The following is a 20,949-nucleotide window of genomic DNA, read 5'->3' as shown; positions in this document are numbered from 1 at the left end:
TCACATTCCACCGTGTCAAAAATGTTTTCAGCATCCAGAAATACTATCACCTCAGATTCGGGTGCAAGGGAGGGGGAAAGGATAACGTTTAAAAGGCGATAGCTATGCTAAGGGGAGGAGAAGGCATCCATGGTTGATGGCAGAAGTCAAGGACAGCATAAAAGCAAAAGAATAAGCATACAAAATGGCGAGGACTACAACCTCGCTTTAGCAGTCATTGATCGTGCATCAGTGTGATACTATGCACTTTGTAAGGAGGAATGGAGGCATAGACTATTTTCTAAAAGGGGAAATACTTAAGCAATCAGAAGCACAAATGACTTGGGAGTCCTTGTTCAAGATTCTCTTAAGGTTAATGTGCAGGTTCAGTCAGCAGTTAGGAAGGCAAACGGCCTACGTACAGGCCCCATATCTAAGGAAGGATGTGCTGGCCTTGGAAAGGGTCCAGAAGAGGTTCACAAGAATGATCCCTGGAATGAAGAACTTGTCTTGTGAGGAACGGTTGAGGACTCTGGGTCTGTACTCATTGGAATTTATAAGGATGAGGGGGGATCTTATTGAAACTTACAAGATACTGTGAGGCCTGGATAGAGTGGACGTGGAGAGGATGTTTCCACTTGTAGGAAAAACTAGAACCAGAGGACACCATCTCAGACTAAAGGGACAATGTATTAAAACTGAGATGAGGAATTTCTTAAGCCAGAGAATAGTGAATTTGTGGAACTCTTTGCCGCAGAAGGCTGTGGGGACCAAGTCACTCAGTGTCTTTAAGACAGAGATAGATGGGTTCTTGATTAATAAGAGCATCAGGGGTTATGGGGAGAAGGCAGGAGAGCGGGGATGAGAAAAATATCAGCCATGATTGAATGGCGGAGCAGACTCGATGGGCCAAGTGGCCTAATTCTGCTCAATGTCTTATTGTCTTATATTGGCTGATAATTATCATTCCTTCACAAAGCCCGTTTGATTCTCCAAAATTATACCTGGGAGTCGAGGCTCCAACCGGGGTGACAGAACCTTAGTAAGCAGCTCAACGTCTGCATTTAAAAGTGAGTTGGGTCGTTATGAACCACACTCGGTCAGGTCCTTGTCCCTCTTAGGGAGCAAGGAAATGGAGGCGTGAGTGATGGTCAGAGGTAATGAACCCGAGATAGGGAGTCATTAAACATATCCAATAACAAGGGTGCGTGCTGTTCCGAGAACCTCTTGCAAAATTCGATTGGAAAGCGATCCAGACTGCATCAGCCCAATACATTTTTAAATCTTGTCAGGGTGTAACGGGGAGTCCAACCCACAGCTCCTGTCTACCTCAGCATTTGGGGTGGGCAGACTGTCCAGAAATTCAGTCATGATCAATTTTTCTGCAGAGGGCTCAAATTTATACAGGTCGCTATAATAGGATTTAAAAGCCATATTGACCTGGAGAGGGTCGGAAATGAGGTTGCCCCTTGATGGATGTCACGGAAGGTCGCTTGACGTTTGAGTTGGGGCACAGTTACTGTGAAAAGCCCCTAGTCGCCACATTCCGGCATCTGTTCGGGTACACAGAGGGAGAATTCAGAATGTCCAAATTACCCAACAGCACATCTTTTGGGACTTGTGGGAGGAAACCAGAGCACTCGGAGGAAATCCATGCAGACACGGAGAACGTGCAGACTCCGCACAGACAGTGACCCAAGGTAGGAATCGAACCTGGGACCCTGGAGCTGTGAAGCAACAGTGCTACTGTGGTAGTCACCACTGATGTATATATTGTGTATATAGGACATTGAGAAAGGTGCTTTACGGTAAGGCCCCTGTACTACAGGTACGGGGGTAGATCCCTGCCTGCTGGCTCCGCCCAGTAGGTGGAGTATAAATATGTGTGCTCCCAGTACAGCAGCCATTTCGTCAGCTGCTGTAGGAGGCCACACATCTCAGTGTAATAAAGCCTCAATTACATCCTACTCTCGTCTTTGTGTAATTGATCGTGCATCAGCTACCCACTGTGCTACCATGCCGCCTTTTCTCATCCTTATTCTAATTTGCACGTGACTCTGGTAATAATCCAGAGATTATAACCCTTGAGGACCTGTTCTTTAATATTGTTCCTAGTTCCTGATATTCCCCAAACACGGCCACTTTCCTAGTTTTGCCTATGTTGATCGTCCCAACGTGGACTGCAACAACTAGATCCTCCCCCTCCAATATCCTTTCAAACTGGTTAGAGGTCCCTCACCCTGACACCAAGTAGGCAGCATACCAGGTGGGACTCTTGGTCCTGCTTAAAAAATATGGTATCAGTACCCCTAATTATGGAACCCCCCTACTGCCACTTTTATTTTTGCTCCCCCACTTGAATGGCCTCCTCCACCACGGTGGTCAGTTTGCTCATCCTCCCTCCAGTCCTTTTCCTCATCCACACAGGGAGCAAGTACCTCGTACCTGTTGGACAAGGTCAAGGGCTGACGCTCCTCCATTTCTGAATTCAGGATCCCTCTACCTGCCCCGCAGTCATGACCTGCTGTCTCTGACCACTGGCCGAATTTGAGATACTTAATCCACGGGGTGTGACTGCCTCCTGAAACACAGTGTCCAGGTAACTCTCCCCCCTCCCTGATGTGCCGCAGCATCCGTAGCTTGGACTCCAGCTCATCAACTCTGAGCCGAAATTCCTTGAGCTGCAAACACTTGCTGCACATGTGCTCATAGAGTGCCGAACCCTGTGGGGCAATGTCCAATCAACGAAAACCATCACTAAGAAAAGGCTAAGAGTAGACCTGGTTAGCATAGAAGAAATATTACCGAGGAGGGAGATTTCTAAGATCGATCATAGAATTATAGAATCATAGAATTTACATTGCAGAAGGCGGCCATTCAGCCCATCGAGTCTGCACCAGCCCTTGGAAAGAGCACCCCTCCCAAGCCCCACATCTCCAGCCACTTTATCCCCTTAACCCAGTAACCCCACCTAACCTTTTTGGACACTAAGGGAAATTTAGAACAGCCAATCCACCTAACCTGCACATCTTTGGACTGTGGGAGGAAACCGGAGCACCCAGAGGAAACCCACGCACACACGGGGAGAACGTGCAGACTCCACACAGACAGTGACCCAAACCGGGAATCGAACCTGGGACCCTGGAGCTGTGAAGCAACTGTGCTACCCACTGTGCTACTGTGCTGCCCAAGATGAGATGACAGAAATCACCAATTATCAGACTGTTCTCTGAAACATAATGCGAAGAAATTGCTGAATGTATTGGAAGAGGGGTGCCTTGTGTTGTAATATTAAATTGGAAATCTGGGGCGAGATTCTCTGACCCCCCGCCGGGTCGGAGAATCGCCGGGGGCTGGCGTGAATCCCGCCGGTTGCCGAATTCTCCGGCACGGAGATTCGGCGGGGGCGGGAATCGCGGTGCGCCGGTTGGCGGTTCCCCCCCGCGATTCTCCGGTCCAGATGGACCGAAGTCCCGCTGCTAGGATGCCTGTCCCGCTGGTGTGGATTAAACCACCTCTCTCACCGGCGGGACAAGGCGGCGCGGGCGGCCTCCGGGGTCCTGGGGGGGGGGGGGGCGCGAGGCGATCTGGCCCCGGGGGGTGCCCCCACGGTGGCCTGGCCCGCGATCGGGGCCCACCGATCAGCGGGCGGGCCTGTGCCGTGGGGGCACACTTTTCCTTCCGCCTTCGCCACGGTATCCACCATGGCGGAGGCAGAAGAGACTCCACAGCGCATGCGCGGGGATGCCATGAGCGGCCGCTAACGCTCCCGCACATGCGCCGCCCGGAGATGTCATTTCCGCGCCAGCTGGCGGGGCACCAAAGGCCTTTTCAGCCAGCTGGCGGGGCCTAGCCCCTCAAGGTTGGGGCTCGGCCCCCAAAGATGCGGAGGATTCCGCACCTTTGGGGCGGCGTGATGCCCGACTGATGTGCGCCGTTTTTGGCGCCGGTCGGCGGACATCGCGCCGATACCGGAGAATTTCGCCCACGATCTTTTCTTTGTAATTATGTGTCTGTAAATATGTTAAAAGGGACATGGGTTGTACAATGTTGAAGCAGATAGCTTTGTTTCCCTTCCTTTAGATCAAAAAATGTGTTCTTGATTTATTTTTTCTAAACTAGTATCAAAGAAAGAGAGCAAAATCCATCAATGTATCAGCAAGTACATGCAGTGACAATTACATTGTTAAGTTGGTTAAAGACAAGTAACGGTTATTGGCTCAACCGCCAAAAGAGTATAAATGGACACAGCTGGAACAGTTGCTGTGGAGTAATTATATTGAGTTTGTATGTCGGCTGAGTTGGACGCAGAATAAACTTGCTGAAGTTAAAAGACAAGCTGCTATATTGTTCCTCCATCATATACTAACGATTGGTATTATCACTGGTCAGCAAAGCTCTTGCACTACTTTCCAGGAGGACTCAAGGAAAACTTCCAGTCAGTCGATTTCAGAACGCGAGCGATTTCTCCTCCAAACCAAAACCAAAACTAGCTTTTAAACACAGTTTTGAGGCATAGTTATTTTTCTCAAAGCCATGTGACCCTTTTGTAAACAGCTTCTTTAAAACTGCTTCATTACCTTTTATTTTAAAATAATGTCTTTTCCAGGAGCAGCAGCAACCAGAGTCCTTGCATTAACCTTTTAAGGGACGGTGTCGCTCAAAAACAACAACACATTATTTCAGAATGTTCTTGGTCCTTGCAGATGAGTCATTTTCTGTAATTAAAGTGTTTGTGATGGAGTGCGCGAGCTTGGTAGTCTTGCAGTTTTGGTCTCTGTCAGGTTGTTGATATTCACTGATAACATGTCTTACTCAGGTTGGTCTCCTCCTTCACTGTCTCAGATACACCCTCAGTGTTTCTTGGCAGGAATCATAGAATCATAGAATTTACAGTGCAGAAGGAGGGCATTTGGCCCATCGAGTCTGCACCGGCTCTTGGAAAGAGCACCCTACCCAAGCCCATACCCCCATAATCCAGTAACCCCACCCAACACTAAGGGCAATTTTGGACACTAAGGGCAATTTAGCGTGGCCGATCCACCTAACCTGCACATCTTTGGACTGTGGGAGGAAACCGGAGCACCCGGAGGAAACCTACGCACACACTGGGAGAACGTGCAGACTCCGCACAGACAGCGACCCAAGCCGGGAATCGAACTTGGGACTCTGGAGCTGTGAAGCAATTGTGCTAACTACTGTGCTACCGTGCTGCCCGACAATGCTCCTGGACAAGGTAACCAACTCATGGAGCATGTTAATTTGATCATCATACAATCATTACTAAGCCAATGATGTCTATGTTAATTTGGCCATTGTGTGGATGATAGTCATATACAAAGAGACCATCTGTATTGTGAACTGACCATCGGGTCATGACCTCCTGGGTATCCATACCTCCACTACAAGGACAACTGTAGGCATTTTAGGAAGATGGTCGACATTGGTGCTGACAATTGGGAGACAGTTGTGATCTTTGGATGTTGACTGTTTGGTAGGGCTTTGGAAGAGGTGAGCAGAAACAAAAAGGACCCGAGAGAAAACAGAGGCCAGCGAATCGGGCACCTTCTCAGTCCATTCTCTTCCTTGGCAGCAAATACAGCAGACTGCCATGCCAGAGTGGAGGTTCCTGGGCCCTGCGGGGCGGGGTGGGGGGGGGGGGGGCGTCCTGAGGGACTAACTTCATGTGAAGGCCTTTGGCGATGCTTCTATTGATAATCTGGACACTTTGCAATCTATGTGACTGCACTTTCTATCTGGATTGACTCTCTTCTAACTTGCAATCACTCTGACAGTGGCATTGATGATAGTTGCCTAAAGGTAGAGTGGGGGTAGATCTTGACTTTGTACTATTATGTACAACGTGTTTCAATTCAATAGCCCGTATTACACCTCTACCAATTTCTACTTCCATTTACTTCAATCGGCTGAGCTGTGAAACGTCCTTTTAACCAATTTACACTATGGCACAAAGTTGAGATCCACCCAACATCTTCTGGTATCATAAAAATTGAACTATAGTTAATTGAAGGGCAAAGACGAAATTAATTTATTTCAGATCAGTAGGCAGTAATTAAAATGTGGAAGGTTCTTTCTCACTCGTCACATTAGGTGTAAAAACTGGAACATGTATAAATTTATTAACATAATTGAGACCCTTACTTCATTTACATTCCCGTATCTTATTCTTACAGCATTAGAGTAGCATAATGAGCTAACAAGATCGGAGGGCTGGATTCTCCAACCCTGCGGCTATGTCTTGCAGGATCCGTCTGGTCTTACAACCAGAAAGTCGGCGCCGCTCTTGCACCAATCCTCCGTCCGGTGGGTGGCTAGCAGCCGTGCAGACCCTGGCTTTACCTGCAGGTATGGCCGCAGAATGGCCGGTCAGTGGCCGCACATGCACACACAGATGTGGAAATGATCTCAAGGCTGCTCACACTTTCAGGAAAGTGATGGTGATGTTGTTCGAGGACAAGCAACACACACTTTCTCACTCTCTAGTTCTTTGCACAGCTATAGTCAGTGTTGATAATGAGGGAGACACATCCCCCAAATATTTTTTGTCACGGGTTATCTCCTTTCTCCTCATATCTTCCCAACAGTCCCTATAACATGCTCCAACTCATTATGACATTGATGATACTTAGAACTTAGAGTCATAGATTCATAGAGCTTTACAGCACAGAAAGAGCCTTTCGGCCCATCATGTCTACAACGGCCATCGAGCACCTATCTATTCTAACCTCATTTTCCAGCACTTGGTACTTGTACGTTAGGGTGTTTCAAGTGCTCAACTAAATACTTCTTAAATGTTGTGAGGGATTCTTCGTCGGTGGGATGTTCCATTTTTCCGGCAGCCCGACGGCATGGGGTTCCCCCACAATGGGAAACCCTATTGACCTGCTGACGTAACGGAGCATCCCGCTGGCGGGGTGAAACAGAAATGTGGTGCGGCGGGGCAGAGAATCCAGCCCCTGGAATTAAAAGTCTAATGATGATCATTAAACCATTGTTGTCATAAAAACAAAACCCATTTGGTTCATTAATATTCTTTAATGTCTGGTTCATTAATGTTCTTACTTGTTCTGGCCTACATGTGACTCCAGATCCACAGCAATATGGTTGACTCTTAAATGCCCTCGGGGATGGGCAATAAATGCGACATCCCATGAATGAAAATCAAACAAATCCTTTCAGGCAGCGAGTTCCAAATTCCCAGCATCTTCTAAATCTCCTATCTTAAATCTATGCCCTCTGATTATTGACCCCTCTACTAAGGGGAAATGTTTCTTCCTATCTGTGTCCCTCATACTTTTATTCACCTCAATCAGGTCCCCCCTCAGCCTTATCTGCTTCAAGGAAAACAACCCCAATCTAACTAGCCTCTCTTCATAGCTGAAATGCTCCAGCTCAGGCAACATCCTGGTGAATTTCCTCTGTATCCTTTCCAGTGCAGTTCTTCCTATAGTGTGGTGACGAGAACTTCACCAAATACTCTAACTTGTGGCCTAACAGACATTTTATACAGCTCCATCATGACTTCCCTGCTCTTATATTCTATGCCCTGACTAATAAACGCAAGTATCCCATATGCCTTCTTAACCACTTAATCTACCTATCCTGCTGCCTTCAGAGATCTTTGGACATGCACCCCAAAGTCCCTCTGGTTCTCTGTACTTCCCAGCGTCCTACCGTTCAGTGTGTATTCCCTTCACTTGTGAGTCCTCCCAAAATGCATCACCTCACGCTTTTCATTGACTGTACACGGAGATTGTGAAAGGAGCTATGAGTTTATGTTCCGGCCACTCCTCTCTCTAGATGAACACGGACTCCAGTTTTGATTCATTACAAAATTGCTAAGAAAATGAGTAACCCTGCCTTCCATGGAGTGTAGGCCAGAAACGCCTCTCTGACCATTGTACCCAGTTTGGAGTTCAAACTGGTTGGTAGTTAAAAGAGCAGCTGACTGGATCGGATAGCTGAACCAATATTGAACATGAGTTGAAAATAAATATTTAAACAGAGATGGGGGGGGGGGCACAATGAATAAAATGGTTTGATTAAAAACTTCCATTATTTCATATATTTCAGATGTAGAAAGAAACAAGAGAAACGCTGCTGTTTTATTGAGCTGTTGAGTGCAGTTTTAGTGTTTAACATATTTCCCTGCACTTTGTGCAACAGTTAAAATGGGGTCCAAAGTTCAGTGGCTGGAAGAGCGGATGGATAAATGTGAACCCTGGAAAATGTGCCCAGTTCGAATGTAAATAGATGAGCCGAGGCTACGTTTATGAGCAGGGCCACTTTCTTCTGTAGAAAGTAATGGCTTTGCCGATTTACTTGTTTTTTTTGAAGAGTTGAGTTTCCATTTTAGCTCGCTGGGCCATGTGGGGAAAGTTCAAGAACATCAGGGAGACCTTGTTACGACGAGGGGGTAAATAAGTTGAAAGAAAATTTGGTGGAAAAGTGGATGAGTTACAACATTTTTTTTTTTTGAAGGGTAAGGGGAGTTGGGGGGGCAGAGATGGTGACCAGATTGACAGCCTTACAGCAGGAGCTGATGAATGCCTTGGTCGACTCTGGGCTCAGCAGGGAGACCCTGATTGAAGCTCTCCAGGAGTTGGAGCCCCGTCAACCTGTCAAGACCGAGGAAACCCAGGGGGCGGCGGTCAGTCTGCTGCCCAACGATGGCTCCAAAGGCGAGGCGCTGCCGGCCCTGGCGAACGGCCACCACCCAGACAAGCTATCCGGGGACGAGAGTTCAGAGGACGGCGACTACGACACTCCGGCTATCCTGAAAGAACTGGTCAACCTGAGCCCGGAAGAGGCCGCCCAGCAAAGGGCAATCGTGGACCAACTTCTCCAGTAAGAGGACCCCCCACCCCAAATTTTCTTCCAATTTCTGCTCTCTCTTGTGCACAAACACTGCTCCCTGTTCTGGTACAGCCCATTCTGCTGCAAAGTGTGATAGAAAGCTTTGACTGCCTGAGTCAGGCGCGCTGCAGCTAGTTACTAATTATCCAATTGATTGTTATTTCTCTGTTCTTTTGCAAAATATAAACTAAAATAGCGTGACCGTCCCTTTTTGGATACATTTGATCATTAACTACTGATTATACAAGGCGGCCGGAAGCGTGTGACCAATATGGAATGTCTCTGCCCCAGATTAAAGTTAATTTGTTGCTTTGTTATTAATTAATTTCTTTGTGTGTACAAATTCGATAGGAATGAGCCTCGTCAATCCCCCTGGGGCAGGGCAAATTCTCACCGTGTCCGTGACACTGGCCAACTGTGAACGTCTGGGGGCAGAAATAATAAATGTCCCCTTTCTCAATCCTGCCGATCGCATTCATCTCGATATGCATTTTGTTCATTTCTAACTAAATGTTGCTAACATTTGTATCGATAGGAACTTGGCTAGGCTGATGGAGGAATAGCCTGTAAGAGTTCCTGGGTAAATAGTCAAAGGTTACAAATTAGTCAAAGGTTACAAATTAAAACCTTTGCACAAAACGAGTTCAGAGCGAAAATCAACTATTTCCCAATCGGTTTTTTAAAAAAAATCTTTCAGAGTAACTATCCTGAGATTGTGGCATCCAGTGCGAATTATTTTGGGTTCAGCAAACTCTTTTAAGGGGAGAAAGTTGGTTTTAAGCGATCAATCGAATTATTAAACACTATTTTCTGGCTTTGCAAAATTTCTCCAATAAAATAAACCAAATTTGACCGTCACAAAAGTTAATGTGTAATACATTGGCAGTCCGGATTACCGACTGATGTGATTTGAATGTGGAGACCGGAGAAGTGGGTGCTGCTGTGAATTTGGGATTTACTTTAATAACAGCAGAGAAAGTGTGAAGCGAGGGAAAGCTGCCATGTGAAAACTGGGCGAGTCAAAGTGTTTGCTCACTTTTACAGCAATGCGAGAGCTATAAATAATCAACCCGCTCCCATTGAAAACGAAGCAAGGCTCGGGTTTGGTGTCTAACCCAGTTGAGCTGGGGAACAGACCCTCCCTGGCTAAACCGGAGTCTGGCAAGGCTGAGAAAGTACAAATGGAGTTTGTAAACGGGGCGGGGGGTGGGTGGAAAAGAGCGTTTGTTTGTTACAAGGTGATTTGGACTTTGGTCCAGTCGGAAGTTCGATCTGTTCGTCAACATCAACAGATCAATAAAAAAGTAGTTCAGGACAAGCGCAGGCGAACTAGCACCTATTTGAGGGAAACTATAACAGGCTGGACAAAATGTTTGTAAAAGCAAAATAACCGAGCTCTCCATTAAATATCCGCGTTTTTTGGAGTTCAGCTCAAGTGTCTGTTGCTGAGAGTGATATTCCCCGCTTCCAGCTATGTTTCTGTATTCCCTGTGAGCGGTCCTAGGCGTGACACCTTAGGAAGTATAAGGTCTCACTTTGGAGTGAGTCCAGGGACCAGAATGATAGCTAGACTCCAAGGGAAGCGATTGCATTCGCCAGAATTTAGAAATTAAGGGATGAATTGATTGTGTTTTTTGGGATATTAACGGGAAACCAATGGATAGATTGAAATAAATTATTTCTGCTCATTGGGGAGTTGAAGACTAGGAGCACAGCCTAAAAATTACAGCAGGCCTTTCAGAGGTGAAATTAGGAACCACATCTTGCAAAGCGTGGGATGGGCCCAAGTGGCTAAGCGGCCTACTCGTGTGAGATGAATTTTGTGATATGAATCTTACCATTTAGTTATGTCTCCGTTCACTTTTATTTATTTCAAAAGGTACTATTTCATTGTTCACTGTATTTAACTGCACGTCAGTCACCTAATCTGTTCAGGTTTTCCTGAAATCCTCTGTTATCTTCCATGTTTTGCCATGACACTTAATTTGGTATTGTTAGATACGCACAAGGGGAAAATGTCCCTCTTCCTGATGCTAATTGAACTTTTGGTTCACAACAAATGTAAAGATAATGTGAGTGAAACAGAATGCATATATATCTCCCATTGAACTCAGTCAATTTTCTGTCAATTGGAGTAGGTGGTAAATATGGGGGCATCCTTATGGGCATGAATTATCTGATTTATTTATTCTTTTGTAGCATCTGGGTGTCACAGGCAAGGCCAGATTTTATTGCTCATCACTGATTGTCCTTGAGAAGGTGGTGATGGAGCTGCCTTCTGTCGTAGCAGTTTTGACACAACTGGAATCAGGAAGTTCCATGGTTACTACTTCTAATTCTAGGCTTTACTCCAGATCTACTTAATTAATTGAACTGAAAGTCTCAAAATGGCATGATAGGATTTGAACTCGGTTCTCCAGGACTACTAGTACAGATGGCTAGTCCAAAATATTAAGTACTTTCACACTGTACCCCTATCTGCACCCAGGTAATCAATAGCATTGGATTCAGGAAGAGGAATAGACCATTCATAGATTATCCTCCCACCCAACTACTGAATGGAGACAACACAACTACTCAATGGAGACTCCTATGAAGGGAAGAGATTGAGTCTTCCAAGAGAGACTCCTATTGTTGGATGCAGCCCTGATGACTGGTGATCCTGAGTTTTCCTGCCTGAGGGGGTCCTAATTCAGGCATTAGGTCCCTCATTACTCTATTCAAGGGGCCAAGCACTTGTCTTCGGCAGCCATTACGAATGCCTGAAAAATAGTCTGACTCAATCTTGGGTTAAGCTACCTTCAGGCATCCTTGGGATGCAGGATGTTGGTTCCTGAAATTCCGACATGCAAACAGGGCAGTACTATAGATTTTGTAAAGATGTCGGATCTATTAGTGATTTAATAAACCACTCATGTTTTAGGTTTAAAAATGTAGCCCTTCGATTTCACTGGAAGAAAATGCTGAATTTCTTTACTGAGGTACTGACTATGGCATTATTGGGAAATGGTTGGGCACTGAGATGGGAGACTGGACACGTGTGTGACCCTGTAGTTGCAACATCCTCGTTGAGCCTAAAGGGGAAGGACAAATGGCATTTTACCTCCTGAGAAATTTTGCCATTGCAACATTAACCTTATATTTCCTCTCACATGGCGAGTGTAACAAGAACAAACTATAAAAGGGCCAAGCTATAGAAAATTGTGTAAATCATTCAAAACCCACTCACAAGAAACTAGTAGATCGGCCTGAGTGTTAATGTAAAATTGCCCTCAATGACTCATTCGTATATGTCACCACAGGGTGCATCACTTCAGGCTGCAGATTCAGTAAGGCAAGGTGCTTTAACAGGTCTTGCTGCCAGTTTCCTCGGCAGTCTCGGCTCTCCGGTCCATGAGCCCTTATAATTCTGGCTCTGCATATACATGAAATCCCATTCACAGAGGCATTTGTGCATGTGGATCCCAGCGTAACAGATCAGAGGTGTGCATGTGCCGAAGAACTATTTGAAATCCTGAGTTATCGTGGCCCTCCCGCGAGATCGAGAGTGAGGTCGAGTAAGAGTGAGAAATAGCATCTCCGACAATCAATTTGGGAGAGTTGGCAGGTTTGCAACTGAGTCAGGAACATAGATTTGCCAGCTTTGGCTGTCCCTCAAATGGAGAATGATGTCTACTTAAGGTTCCCAAATTTCTATCATGGTCTTCATGGGACTGAACAGGCCGATTTGCAACCCATATATCTTTGGGCACATGGGGCGGGACATCAGATGAGGTGGTGGGAGTGCAGGATTTACTTCATTTTCTTTCCCTCTCTGCTGTGACACAAAATGCGATGCACCTTGGTGGACAGGTTTTCGCCATTTTGGACAATCGGTAGCAATTTCCTCACAGTCAATAATATGAATGCTGCCTCGCTTCAAGGAGAGTTTCTAAGTGTCTCTGAAGTGTTTTCCTTGCCCTTCCCTGGAATGTTGACCATTTGAGAGCTGAAAAAAGAGGGCCTTATGGAGGAGAGAATTCTCACCTATCTGGACATAGGGCTGGATCTCTCTCTCCCCCCCCCCCCCCCCCCCAGCCCGCCGCAAGAACACCACAGGAGAGCTGCGTAGAATGGAGAACTCCATTGACCTCGGGCGGGATTCTCTGGTCGCCGGGCGGACGCGGACGGAAAATCCCGCCCATAGTGTCCAGTCTATCCAAGTAGCTATTTTGCAACTTTTGCTTGATGTGGAGTTAGCTTCTACAAGGACAGCAGTGTTTGATCGATGGTCCGCCCATTGAAACTGAAGGAAACATTGGAGCATTGCTGATGGAATTTCTCCATTGCTTTCATGTGTTTCGGTACACAGAGTGGGTCTCACTGTAGTATAGGAGTGTGGGACCGACAACCTCTATGTATATTTGGACTTTGATTGACTTGCCGATTCCTTTGCTGTCAAACACCTCCTTCTGTTATTTGTGCAGCCAACCTGGGCTGAATTCTCCATTTGGGAGACTATGTTCTCTTGCCGGTGATGAATCACCTCTGATTCGCGCTCACGCCGGGAGCAAAAATCCAGATGCGATTCCCTTTCCATTTCCAGGCAAAGTTATGCATGGCGGAGATTGCGAGACTGCGGCGGCAGGACTGTTTCCCCCCCCCCCCCCACAATGCATTTCCACCCCCCCACCATGGGATTAGCTAGATCATCCCCCCCACAGTACAAAAGCGACCCCGACCAGAGGCCCTATAAGAGAAACTCCTCCATAAGAGAGATCCCCATTACAGAGACACCCACCAGACATTGCTATAAGAAAATCCCCCACCATAGACCCTCTCCCCCATAAGAGCGATCCCCACCACAGACCCCTATTACAGGAACCCCCCCCCCATAAGAGAGACCCCCACCAGAGACCTGCCCATAAGAGAGACCCCCATAACCAAAAAACCCCATCACAGAGACCCCCGCCTGGAAGCTAGAGAGCAGTGGAGATACAGGCAGTGAAAAACAAAAATCACTGTTTTAAAACTCACCTGTACAATACAACTGCTGCCTCATGCAGAGAAAGCAGCACCTGAAAATTCCGAGAAAGCGAAAACCACATCAGCTGGGTTATACCCATCACATCTTTGACCTGCAAGGCTTTCATTCACATCAATGGGAATTGGTTTTACTAGGCTATGATTCACAGCTTGTGCACAGCTAGCTGTCTGGATTGTTTAATTTAATTTCCCTTCATGTTGAATGGATCTCAAGTACCCAGCTGTGAAACCAAGCTCTTGGACCACATCAAAGTTGTATTGTACAGGTGAGTTTTAAAACAGTGATTTTTGTTTTTCACTGCCTCTGTCTCCACTGCTCTCTAGCTTCCAGGCGGGGGTCTCAGTGATGGGGGTTTTTGGTTATGGGGGTCTCTCTTATGGGTTAAGTACTCTCACTTCCTCTGTTTCTCTGCAGAAAGCACTTAACTGCTTTTGATGTGGTCAAAAGTTGTCAATCATATAAACATCGCGGTTAGTTTCATAGCAGGGTACTTGATTCTGGGAAAGCCTGCACCAATTCTCGCCCACGTGAATTTGGTCCAGAGGACAGGAGAATCACACAGGCTTGGAGAATCTGGCGCCCAGCCCGTTAATAGGATGCAAGAGGGAAGTCTCAGGGTACAAATTAAATCTTGACGAGTGAATATTTTGTGGTGTCTCGGGCAGGGATGGGGGTGGGGGGGGGGGGGGGGGGGGGGATTGCCATTCCGTAAGGCAGGGACTCACTTCAGATACCTGGGGATGCAGGTCCCTCGAGATTGGGGGCACTCCGTAGGTACAACATTTCTAGTTTGGTGGGGAGAGTGAAAGCTGATCTAGCAAACCACGTTCAAATGTTTTGGTCCTGTCCAAAGCTGGAGGATTACTGGAAGGAGGTGTATAGGGTAATCTCTAAAGTGGTGCACGTGAATCTGGACCCAGGCCCTCAGGAGTGTCGGACCAGCCGGGGTTGGAAACGGGCACGGAGACAGATGTTGCAGCCTTCGCCTCGTTGATCGTCTGAAGGCGGATCTTGTTAGGGTGGAGAGGTCTCAACCCTGTACCCTGGCGTGGCAGGGTGACCTGCTGGAATTTGTGATGCTTGAAAAGGTCAAATTTGAACTGAGGGGATGGATGGAGGGATTCTACAATTCATGGGCGTTATTCATTATGCACTTTCGAGAATTGGATCACATCGAACATAAGGAGAGTTGGGGGGAGAGGGACTGTATGTGTTAATCGTGACTGTGGGTGATTCCTGATTCCTCGTTGTCATTTGTTTATGTTAACGTGCGGGCTAATGTTTGGTGGTTTGGTGGGAGGATGGGATCGTTGTAATTGATATGGGGATTGACATTACATCCGTTACTGATTATTGTTTATTGTTGGGTGTAAATTTGGGAGAAAATGTGAAAAAGGAGGAGAATAATTTTTTTTTTTTAAAAACAGGATATTTCTAACAGCCAGTAATGAAAATGAACTGTGTAAAAATACAAGATGGGAACATTCGCCCAGGGAACTGTTCACAGTTGCTGATTTTGTAGACATTTCAATCCGGAAGCATGAGGAAAGGATTATAGGCTGCGTTAAAACAAATAGCAAAATGTTCTTCCAGCATATTAATGATATATGGGGCGAAATTCTCAGGTATCGGCGCGAAGTCCGCTGACTGGCGCCCAAAACGCGCAAATCAGTCGGGCATCGCGCCGCCCCAAAGGTGCGGAATGCTCCGCACCTTTGGGGACCGAGCCCCGACCTTAAGGGGCTAGGCCTGCGCCGAACGAATTTCCGCCCCGCCAGCTGGCGGAAAAGGCCTTTGATGCCCCGCCAGCTGGCGCGGAAATGACATCTCCGGGCGGCGCATGTGCGTGAGCGTCAGCAGCCGCTGACGGCATTTCCGCGCATGCGCGGTGGAGGGAGTCTCGTCCGCCTCCGCCATGTTGGAGACCGTGGCGGAGGCGGAAGGGAAAGAGTGCCCCCATGGCACAGGCCCGCCCGCGGATCGGTGGGCCCCGATTGCGGGCCAGGCCACCGTGGGGGCACCCCCCGGGGCCAGATCGCCCCGCGCCCCACCCAGGATCCCGGAGCCCGCCCACGCCGCCTTGTCCCGCCGATAAGGTAGGTGGTTTAATCTACGCCGGCGGGACAGGCATTTTAGCGACGAGACTTCGGCCCATCCGGGCCGGAGAATCGCAGGGGGGGGGCCCGCCAACTGGCGCGGCGCGATTCCCGCCCCCGCCGAATATCCGGTGCTGGAGAATTCGGCAACCGGCGGGGGCGGGATTCACGCCAGCCCCCAGCGATTCTCCGACCCGGCGGGGGGTCGGAGAATCTCGCCCATGATTAGTGAAGGATAGAGTGGGGCCCATAAGGAACAAGCAGGGTAAACTGCTCACTGAAGCAGAGGGTATGGCAGTGGTGCTAAATTAGTACTTTGCTTCTGTCTTTGCCAAATTAGAAGATGGTGACACTGGCCCAGTTGAAAATGTGGGTGTTGAGCAACTGTGCAGTATAGTGATAGATAAAGAAAAGGGTATTAAAAAGTCTGGCAGCACTCCAGGTAGAGAAATCGCCAGGCCCGTATGGGGTGCATCCTAGATTGCTGAGAAAGGTAAGGGACCATATTGCGGAACCGTTGACAGACATTTTCCATGCCTCTCTGAACACGGGGGCGGGATTCTCCGATCCCCCCGCCGGGTCGGAGAATCGCCGGGGGATGGCATGAATCCCGCCCCCGCCGGTTGCCGAATTCTCCAGCACCGGATATTCGGCGGGGGTGGGACTCGCGCCACGCCGGTTGGCGGCCCCCTCCCACCAGCGATTCTCCAGCCCGCAATGGGCCGAAGTCCCGCTGCTGGAATGCCTGTCCCGTCGGCGAGAATCAAACCAACTCTCTTACCGGCGGGACAAGGCGGCGCGAGCGGGCTCCGGGGTCCTGGGGGGGGGGGGGGGGGGGGGCGGCGGCGATCTGGCCCCATGGGGTGCCCCCACGGTGGCCTGGCCCACGATCGGGGCCTACCGATCCACGGGCGGGCCTGTGCCGTGGGGTCACTCTTTTCCTTCCGCCTTCGCCATGGTCTCCGCTATGGCGGAGGCAGAAGAGACCCCCTCCACTGCGCATGTGCGGGGATGCAGTGAGCGGCCGCTGATGCTCCCGTGCATGCGCCGTACGGCAAAGTCAGTTTTGCGACAGCTGGCGGGGCACCAAAGGCCTTTCCCGTCAGCTGGCGGGGCGGAAACCAGTTCGGCGCAGGCCTAGCCCCTCAAGGTAAGGGCTCGGCCCCTCAAGATGCGGAGGATTCCGCACCTTTGGGGCGACGCAATGCTGGACTGATTCGCGCCGTTTTTGGCGCCGGTCGGCGGACATCGCGCCGATTGCGGAGAATCCCACCCATGATTAGTCAAGGGGGACTACAAATGTGAAGCTGTTGTTTAAGAAAGAGGCAAAGGATAACCCAGGAAACTACAGACCTGTGAGCTTGACATAATGGGCGAAATTCTCCGGAAACGGCACGATGTCCGCCGACTGGCGCCCAAAACGGCGCAAATCAGTCGGGCAGCGCGCCGCCCCAAAGGTGCGGAATGCTCCGCATCTTTGCGGGCCGAGCCCCAACCTTAAGGGGCTAGGTTGGCGCTGGACCAATTTCCGCCCCGCCAGCTGGCGGAAAAGGCCTTTGGTGCCCTGCCAGCTGGCGCGGAAATGACATCTCCGGGCGGCGCATGCGCGGGAGCGTTAGCGGCCGCTGACGGCATTCCCGCGCATGCGCAGTGGAGGGAGTCTCTTCCGCCTCCGCCATGGTGGAGACCGTGGCGGAGGCGGAAGGGAAAGAGTGCCCCCACGGCACAGGCCCGCCCGCGGATCGGTGGGCCCCGATCGCGGGCCAGGCCACCGTGGGGGCACCCCCCGGGGCCAGATCGCCCCGCGCCCCCCACAGGACCCAGGAGCCCGCCCGCGCCGCCTTGTCCCGCCGGTAAGGTAGGTGGTTTAATCTACGCCGGCGGGACAGGCATTTTAGCAGCGGGATTTCGGCCCATTCGGGCCGGAGAATCGCGCGGGGGGGCCCGCCAACCGGCGCGGCATGATTCCTGCCCCCGCCGAATATCCGGTCCCGGAGACTTCGGCAACCGGCGGGGGCGGGATTCACGCCAGCCCCTGGCGATTCTCCGACCCGTCGGGGGGTTGGAGAATCTCGCCCAAATAATGGGAAAACGGATGAAGGCCATCATATGGGATGAGATAAATATATACTTAGAGAAAAATAAGTTAATACTAGTCAGTCAGCAAGGTTTTGTCAAGGGCAGGTCATGTCTGACAAATTTAATTGAGTTCTTTGATGAGGTGACAGGGGCAGTGGATGAGGGTAGAGCCGTGGATGGTGTATATCTGGGGCGAAATTCTCCCCAAACGCGCGATGTCCGCCGACTGCCGCCCAAAACGGCGCCAATCAGACGGGCATCGAGCCGCCCCAAAGGTGCGGAATGCTCCGCATCTTTGGGGGCCGAGCCCCAACATTGAGGGGCTAGGCCGATGCTGGAGGGATTTCCGCCCCGCTAGCTGGCGGAAACGGCGTTTGTTGCCCCGCCAGCTGGCGCGGAAATGACATCCCCGGGTGGCGCATGCGCGGGAGCGTCAGCGGCCGCTGACTGTTTCCCGCGCATGCGCAGTGGGGAGAGTCTCTTCCGCCTCCGCCATGGTGGAGACCGTGGCGGAGGCGGAAGGGAAAGAGTGCCCCCACGGCACAGGCCCGCCCGCGGATCGGTGGGCCAGATCGCCCCGCGCCCCCGCCAGGACCCCGGAGCCCGCCCGCGCCGCCTTGTCCCGCCGGTAAATACCTACTTTAATTTACGCCGGCGGGACAGGCAATTTCTCGGCGGGACTTCGGCCCATCCGGGCCGGAGAATTGAGCGGGGGGGCCCGCCAACCGGCGCGGCCCGATTCCCGCCCCTGCCCAATCTCCGGTACCGGAGACTTCGGCAACCGGCGGGGGCGGGATTCACGGCGGCCAACGGCCATTCTCTGACCCGCTGGGGGGTCGGAGAATGACGCCCCTGGACTTTCAGAAAGCATTTGATACCGTGCCACATGGAGATTGGTTAGCAAATTTAAAATGTTTGGGATTGATTGGTCCTTAGCAGCAAGGATTAGAGGTTGGCTAAGAAATAGGACACAGAGGGTGGATATAGATGGACAATTCTCAGACTGGAGACAAGCTGAAACTGGTGTTCCCCAGGACTCAGTGTTGGGACCCTTGCTTTTTCTGATTTATATAAATGATTTAGAGATGGGTGTTGAAGGCAAAATATGTAAATTTGCAGATGACCCTGAGCTAGGGAGAATAGTGAATTGTGAGGATGACGCTGAGTGACTTCAGAGGGACATTAAAAAGTTGGCCAAATGAGCAGACACCTGGCAGATGAACCTCAATGCAGTGAAATGTGAGGTAATGCATTTTGGCAGAAGAAACATGAGGAGACAATACAGGCTCAATGGTACAACTTTGAGGGGAGTCCAGGAGCAGAGGAACCTCGGGGTTCAAATGCATAATTCTCTGAAGGTGGCCAGGCAAGTTGAACAGTTATTAAGAAGGCTTATGGCATTCTTGGGTTTATAAATAGAGGCATAGAGTATAAAAACAAGGAAGTGATGCTGCAGCTTTGCAAATCATTTGTCAGACCACATTTGGAGTATTGTGTTCAGTTCTGGGCACTTTGGGCGGAATTCCCACCCCCCGACCCCACACGCTGGGTGGGAGAATAGCCCGGGCGCCGCACGAGTCCTGCCCCGACGCCTGCACGCGATTCTCCCCCCCCCCCCCCCAAACTGGCGCGGCAAGAATCACGGCTGGCTGCATGGAGAATCGCCGCTTGCCATTGGTAACGGGTGAGCGGCGATTCTCCGGCCCGGATGGGCCGAGCGGCCTGCCCAACACAACAGCTTCTCGCCGGCGCTGTCCACACCTGGTTGCTGCCGGCAGGAACAGCGCGGGAACGCTGGGGGGGGGGCAGCCTGTAGGAGGGGGTTCCTGCACCAGGGGGTGTGGCGCCTCAAAAGGGGTCTGTCTGGCCCGCGATCGGTGCCTACCAATCGGCGGGCCGGCCTCTCTAAGGAGGACCTCCTTTCCTCCGCCGCCCCACAAGATTCACCCGACATCTTCTTGCGGGGCGGTCGCGGGGAGGACAGCAACCACGCATGTGCGGGTGAGGTCATTTACACGCCGCCGGACACGTTATCTACACGGCGCCGCTTTTACGCGGCGCCAAGGCCCGGCGCGTGTAAATGACGCGGCGCCGCTCCTAGCCCCCCAGGGGTGGGAGAATAGGGGGCTGGGCGCGGGCTCCAATGCCGGAGTGAAACACTCCGGTTTTCACTCCAGCGTCGGGACTTAATCTCCCGATGGGAGAATTGCGCCCCTTATTTAAGGAAGGATGTTAAAGCCCGGGAGAGAGTGCAGAGGAGATTTACTAGGATGGCACCAGGAATGAGGAATTTTATATACAAGGAAATATTGGAGAAATTAGGCTTGTTCTCCTTGGAGCTGAGAAGATTAAGAGGTGAGCTTATTGAGGTGCTCAAAATTCTGAACAATTTTGACAGGGTAAAGAAGGATATTCTGTTTCTACTAGTTAGTATGTCAGTGACTAGGAGCCATAATTTCAAGATGGTCTGCAAGAGAGCAAGAGTGAGATGAGGAGAAACTTCTTTTCTCACAGAGCTGTAGGGGGTTGGAATGTGCTGCCTGGGAGAGTGGTGGAGGCAGATTCTGTAGGAGGATTAGAAAGAGAGCTGGATATATATTCGAAAGTGATGAATCTTGAGGTCTACAGAGATAGGGCTGGTGAAAGGAATAGCTAGGTTGCTCTTTTGGGAGCCGGTGCAGACACGATGTGCCGAATGGCCACCTTCTGTGCTGTAAATAACAAACAATTTCATGTTTTATTTTATTGCTGATTTTGGGTTTGCCGGGAATGACATTTGTATAATTAAAAGTGCAACAATTTGTCCCAACATGCATTTATTCATTAATTTTTGACATCGGATGGTAATATGGAGCGAAATTCTCCGGTATCGGCGCGATGTCCGCCAACTGG

General features: G+C 49.9%; 1 protein-coding gene across 1 annotated transcript in view; it reads left to right on the top strand.

The window, feature by feature from the left end:
• The first annotated feature begins 8,267 nt into the window (after window positions 1–8,267).
• LOC140409133 (hepatocyte nuclear factor 1-alpha-like) overlaps window positions 8,268–20,949 on the top strand; it is a 318,850-nt gene continuing 306,168 nt past the window's right edge. Inside the window, exon 1 of the mRNA XM_072497293.1 lies at window positions 8,268–8,847. Within this exon, the coding sequence (XP_072353394.1) occupies window positions 8,507–8,847 (341 nt within the window). The 5' untranslated portion in view covers window positions 8,268–8,506. The remainder of the gene's footprint in view (window positions 8,848–20,949) is intronic.

The sequence above is a fragment of the Scyliorhinus torazame genome, chromosome 1, assembly GCF_047496885.1.
Source record: "Scyliorhinus torazame isolate Kashiwa2021f chromosome 1, sScyTor2.1, whole genome shotgun sequence".
Taxonomy (NCBI): Eukaryota; Metazoa; Chordata; class Chondrichthyes; order Carcharhiniformes; family Scyliorhinidae; genus Scyliorhinus; species Scyliorhinus torazame.
This window is presented reverse-complemented; position numbering and strand designations above follow the sequence as displayed.